The sequence below is a fragment of the Carassius auratus genome, chromosome 22 (genome assembly GCF_003368295.1).
Source record: "Carassius auratus strain Wakin chromosome 22, ASM336829v1, whole genome shotgun sequence".
NCBI classification, from domain to species: domain Eukaryota; kingdom Metazoa; phylum Chordata; class Actinopteri; order Cypriniformes; family Cyprinidae; genus Carassius; species Carassius auratus.
Genome location: NC_039264.1, coordinates 2,643,064 through 2,649,330, shown reverse-complemented (window position 1 = coordinate 2,649,330; position 6,267 = coordinate 2,643,064). Strand labels below are relative to the sequence as shown.

General features: G+C 42.3%; 1 protein-coding gene across 1 annotated transcript; it reads left to right on the top strand.

Moving 5' to 3' along the window:
* The first annotated feature begins 4,558 nt into the window (after nucleotides 1–4,558).
* On the top strand, nucleotides 4,559–5,497 carry LOC113040743 (ring-infected erythrocyte surface antigen-like). The gene has a single exon (XM_026199000.1). It carries the CDS (start codon nucleotides 4,559–4,561, stop codon nucleotides 5,495–5,497), a length of 939 nt encoding a protein of 312 aa, XP_026054785.1.
* The last annotated feature ends 770 nt before the right edge of the window (nucleotides 5,498–6,267 follow it).

Below are 6,267 nucleotides of genomic sequence, written 5' to 3'. Positions count from 1 at the left end.
ACAAATAGCTCAAATCACAATCAATAGCACACATGATTGCCTTTGCTGTGGTCTGTCTGTATGATATAATTCAGTCACCACAGCCACATAAAATCTAAAGATAATAACTGAAGGGTCAAGATCCCAACTAAAGCAAACATTGACCACTATAATGGTGATACACAAATTGTGATTTTTCTCGTTTGGTGATTCTGCTTGTTAACATCAGGTGTCTTCAATAATGCTCAATCATAACTCAATTAACTTCTTAATTATCTCATTAACTGCAGCTCTGCTTCAGTGTTACTTTTAACACTGCTTTAGTGTTTATATGAGTCCACACTCAAGAGTGGTAAATTAACACTGGGGATTTTGCTGTGTGTGTGTGCACTTCAGATGGGTTAAATGCAGAGCACAAATTCTGAGTATGGGTCACCATACTTGGCTGAATGGGACGTCACTTTTTGACTTTCACTTTTTCACTGCTCTCAAAATACAGCACAAGGTCCGAGTGTCTAAACTAGGGCTTCACGATATGGAAATTAGCCAACACTGAAGAATTAGTCATCATATTTAAGAAAAATACAGTTGAATAGCTACTAAATATCTGTGTAATTTTTAAAAGTCTTTTGTGAATACTGAATTGATGTGACTAATTTAACTAACAATCATTAAGCCTTCAGCCTGCCGTTGATGTCTTCAGCCTTCAAGAGGTTGCAGGGAGCGTAAATTTTCACGAAATTGGACTTACATAATGCTTATCATTTGGTCCGCGTCAGGGAGGGGGATGAATGGAAGACAGGCATTCGTCAACGACGTGCTGCGAGATATGATTGATCAATTCATATATGTCTACCTGGACGACATATAGATTTTTTCCTATTCTCTCCAGGAACAAGTGCAGCACCTTCAACGAGTGCTTCAGAGATTGCTAGAGTGGCTTTTTGTCAAGGCGGAGAAGTGCGAGTTTCATGCACAGTCTGTTCCGTTTCTTGGGTATATTGTGTCGACTGAGGGAATACGCATGGATCCCGAGAAGGTTAAGGCTGTGGTAGAGTGCCCAAGTCCAGATTCCCGTAAGGCCCTACAGAGGTTTCTGGGGTTTGCCAACTTCTACCGGCGTTTTATTCGCAACTTCAGCCAACTAGCCACACCTCTGACCGCCTTGACCTCCCCCAAGTCTACGTTCAGGTGGTCAGACACAGCCCAGGCTGTGTTTGCCAAACTGAAGAGCTGCTCCTGATCACCCCTGATCCATCACGTCAGTTTGTGGTGGAGGTCGACGCTTTGGAGGTGGGGGTAGGGGCGGTGTTATCTCAACGTTCTCCCTCAGACGACAAGGTGCACCCATGCACGTTTTTCTCTTATCGATTATCCCCTGCCAAATGCAATTATGATATTGGTAACCGAGAATTGTTGGCAGTCAAGATGGCATTGGAGGAATGGCGCCACTGGTTAGAAGCTTCGGGGGTTCCTTTTATAGTATGGACCGACCACAAGAATTTAGAATATATTAGTACTGCCAAAAGATTGAACTCCAGGCAGGCTCGGTGGGCACTTTTTTTTCGGACATTTTGACTTTACTCTCTCGTACCGCCCGGGTTCCAAAAATATTAAACCCGATTCTTTGTTGAGTATTTTTGACCGTTCCGAACATCCGTCCACTCCCGAGTGTATTTTACCTGAGACATTAGTGGTCTCCACACTCACATGGGAGATCGAATCGAAGGTCAAGACGGCCTTAGAAGGGGTAATGCCTCCGCCCGGGTGCCCACCGAATCAATTATTGGTGCCGGAGGGATTACGGTCCAACGTCATTCAGTGGGGGCATTGCTTTTATGTGGCTTGTCATCCAGGAGTTAACCGTACTAAATTCTTAGTCAAGCAACGATTCTGGTGGCCACTTATGGCTCGCGACATTCAAAGTTTTGTTTTGGCTTGCTCGGTTTGTGCCACTGGTAAGACTTCCAATCGACCCCCTGATGGGTTACTTCAACCGCTGCCGGTCCCTTGGAGACCCTGGTCCCACATCGCACTAGATTTTATTACCGCTCCTCCCGCCCTCCCAGGGCAACACGGTAGTTTTGACCATGGTGGACCGGTTCTCAAATGCGGCCCACTTTATTCCCTTGCCCAAATTACCCTCAGCCAAGGAGACAGCGCTGACCATCGTAGATCATGTCTTTCATTTACATGGCCTCCCGATAGATGTGGTTTCCGACAGGGGACCCCAATTTGTGTCCTGTAGATTATTCTGTAGATTACTCGGAGCAACTGTAAGTCTGTCCTCAGGGTTTCATCCCCAGAGCAATGGTCAAAACGAGAGAGCCAACCAGGATTTGGAAAGGGTGTTGCGATGTTTGGTTTCCAAGAATCCTTCCTCATGGAGCCAACAACTGTCAATGGTGGAGTACGCCCACAATACTTTACCAATATCAACTACGGGCCTATCTCCGTTTGAGTGTAGTGTAGGTTACCAGCCACCTATTTTTCTCAGTCTGGAATCCGAAGTCGCGGTCCCCTCTGTTCACGCCTTCGTCCAGAGGTGTCACCGCACTTGGACTAGAGCCCGCGAGACTCTACTCCAAGTGGTGGCGCGCACCAAAATCATTAGTCCGGTGGCAGTCCGCCTCAAACTTCCTCCAGCGTACAGGAGAATTCATCCCACCTTTCATGTATCTTAAATAAAGCCTGTATTTCATTCTCCTATTAATCCGCCTACCCCGTCAATCGTATTCTAGACTCTAGATGGAGGGGACACGGATTTCAGTACTTGGTTGACTGGGAAGGTTACGGACTGGAGGAAAGAAGTTGGGTGCCTGCTAGAGACATCCTGGATCACTCTCTTATCGATGATTACAATCGACAGGTAAGGGAGTCTGGGGACGCCAGGAGGCGTCCTTAGGAGGAGGGGTACTGTCACGGTTCATGAATACACTGTCTCCTGCTCATCTCGTTACGTCATGTTGATTTTTTCATGTGGGTGTTACCGCTGATCATCTGAGCTGTAGCTGTAGCTCATTCCACCAGCCTACTTAATGCCCTGTCTTTCGTCTCTTGTTTGTCAGATCATTTTTGTAGGTCCTCCATGCTTCATGTAGCTGTTCCACCAGCTCTGTTTCATTGTGACTTGTTCCCATTCGGTCGCTCTTGGATTAACCAGTCATCATCAGGGATTCCTCACTACCACCACCACCAGCGCACTCAAGCACCTCCTCACCTGTCTGTGCTGCCATTGAGGTCCCTGCGTCGACCACCATCATCAGTCGGACTTTACTCATTACAAATAAATACCAATTACTCGCAACTGCTTCCTGTCCTTACTCGCAGCAGTGACAGTGGTATGCTGAGGAGGCACACATACAGTACTGTATATTAAATATAAAAACTAAGGTAAGTTATCACAAGGCACATGAATAATTACCTGTTAGTTCTTCAAAAATTCCTTATTAGTTATGTAGTAAGTAAGAAGTGTTACCATCTACAATGATATTTGAAACAGTAATAGAGAAAACAGAATCACAGATAGTTTGATCATTGTTCTGTGTAAATCATGTGTAAATCACTTCAGTCACTTCAGATTCCTGTAACACAGACACAAATTAATAAAGTCATTTATATTAAATTAATTACAGAAACATGCTGCAAATTCATTATAAGGATTGATAATGCATTGGACCAGAGCAGTAAATTTTGGGATAGAATCAGTGAATATTATGGGATAGAATCAGTGAGTATTATGGGATAGAATCAGTGAGTATTATGGGATGAATCAGTGTTTCTTAAATTGAATGAGTGTTTTGTGTTTGTGTGTAATGGAAAGAGTCTGTGTCTTTCATGTTTTTAGGACTTTTATTAACAATCTTTTGGTACACAAGATCAAAAATAAAAACTAAAACCAAGTACAACATGATTGACTGTTAAACCACAAAACATGTTCAAAACATGCTGTAATATACTGCTCGCTGCCACATTTATGTGTAATGAGTTAGAGAAGTGGTTTGTAGTATGCAGTGATACACATTTTAAACTGTAATATAATATTGCTATGTGCTAACTGTAGGAATAAATGTAAGTTTCACTTAAATGACACAGAGACTCTTACCTTCATCAGTTCAGTGTGTTTGTAGAGTTTTATTGCAGCTTGAGTCTCGTCTTCATGAACTGTAATAACATATGTTCATCAAAATATGAAGAAAATTGTTGATTTCATTCACAAATAAAACTCACTCAAAAATTTCACTCGACCTGAGTCTGTGTTTCCAGCAGATACAAAACATCACAATTAAAATCACAATCCCTAGAGATCCAGCAACAATGGAAGAGATCATCACTATCAGAGATTCAGAGACTGGAGGATGTAAAGGAGAGCCTGTAGGAGACTGTGATGCAGGAGGTGATGTAGGAGGTGAAGGAGACTGTGGAGGAATCTGTGATGGAGAACCTGAAGGAAACTGTGAAATAGGAGGTGAAGGAGAATGTAATGAAGAATGTGATGGAGGAGGTGATGGAGGATGTGATGGAGGATGTGATGGAGAATGTGATGTAGAATGTGATGGAGAATGTGAATGAGAATGTGATGGAGAATGTGATGGAGGATGTGATGGAGAATGTGATGGAGGATGTGAAGGAGGATGTGAAGGAGAATGTGATGGAGAATGTGATGGAGAATGTGATGGAGTCTGTGAAGGAGGATGTGAAGGAGGATGTGAAGGAGAATGTGATGGAGGATGTGAAGGAGAATGTGATGGAGAATGTGAAGGAGAATGTGAAGGAGAATGTGATGGAGGATGTGATGGAGAATGTGATGGAGAATGTGATGGAGGATGCGAAGGAAAATGCGAAGGAGAATGTGAAGGAGAATGTGAAGGAGAATGTGATGGAGAATGTGAATGAGAATGTGATGGAGAATGTGATGGAGGATGTGATGGAGAATGTGAAGGAGAATGTGATGGAGAATGTGATGGAGGATGTGATGGAGAATGTGATGGAGAATGTGAAGGAGAATGTGAAGGAGAATGTGAAGGAGAATGTGATGGAGAATGTGAAGGAGAATGTGAAGGAGAATGTGATGGAGGATGTGAGGGAGAATGTGATGGAGAATGTGGAGAATGTGATGGAGAATGTGATGGAGGATGCGAAGGAAAATGCGAAGGAGAATGTGAAGGAGAATGTGAAGGAGAATGTGAAGGAGAATGTGAAGGAGAATGTGGAGGAGAATGTGAAGGAGAATGTGAAGGAGAATGTGAAGGAGAATGTGGAGGAGAATGTGAAGGAGAATGTGAAGGAGAATGTGAAGGAGAATGTGAAGGAGAATGTGAAGGAGAATGTGAAGGAGAATGTGGAGGAGAATGTGAAGGAGAATGTGAAGGAGAATGTGGAGGAGAATGTGAAGGAGAATGTGAAGGAGAATGTGAAGGAGAATGTGGAGGAGAATGTGAAGGAGAATGTGAAGGAGAATGTGAAGGAGAATGTGGAGGAGTCTGTGATGGAGAACCTGAAGGAGACTGTGATGTAGGATGAGAAGGAGTCTGGTGTGGGTCTGGTGTTGTAGAGGCTAAATAAATCAACACATATCTCATAGTTGTTTTATCTGAACATGTCTGACAGAGTTGATTTTTAATGCTGGTAATGTTAGTCCACATCTAAATGTGTTTCTCAAGATTTAAGATTCATATTTAACACGATTATACTGTTAGAGAAGAAAAAAATCACCAAATAGAAAAACAATGAGGTGAAAGGAAAGTGCCTTAATCATGATTTGCTTGTTTTATAATTCATTATATAATTATTTGTGTATAAACAATCATTATTTTGAAGACTGGCAGCAGAGAGACAGTGTGATTGTGACTCACCAAAGACAGTAACTCTGAATCTGTGTCTATGAGCTTCTGCTGCTGATGGTCACTTCATAAAGTCCAGAGTCTGTGGTTCTGGTGTTTGTGATGATCAGAGATCCAGTCTGATTGTCGGATTGTCCAGATTCAGTCTGTCTCTGAATCTCCCATTAGTATAATCATTATATAGAGTGAACTTACTGAACCCTATACATATTTTAGCTATGATTGATTTGTTTTGTCCAAACTTCCACATGATCCTATTAATGTTCTTTATTTCAGTAACAGTAATGTCTAGAGTAACAGATTCCCCCTCCATCACTGACTTCACTTCATAAGCACTGAACACACCTGAAGAACAAAGAGAAAACTGTTCTTCTGATAAAAAATAAACAGATTATAAAATAAGGTTTAATAAAGTAAACAGCTAAAAATATACTTTTGAAATTGT

Bases quoted from the DNA above. Each gene is read 5' to 3' on its own strand.
- LOC113040743 (XM_026199000.1), top strand. From the start codon at position 4,559: ATGGAGAATGTGATGGAGGATGTGATGGAGAATGTGATGGAGGATGTG.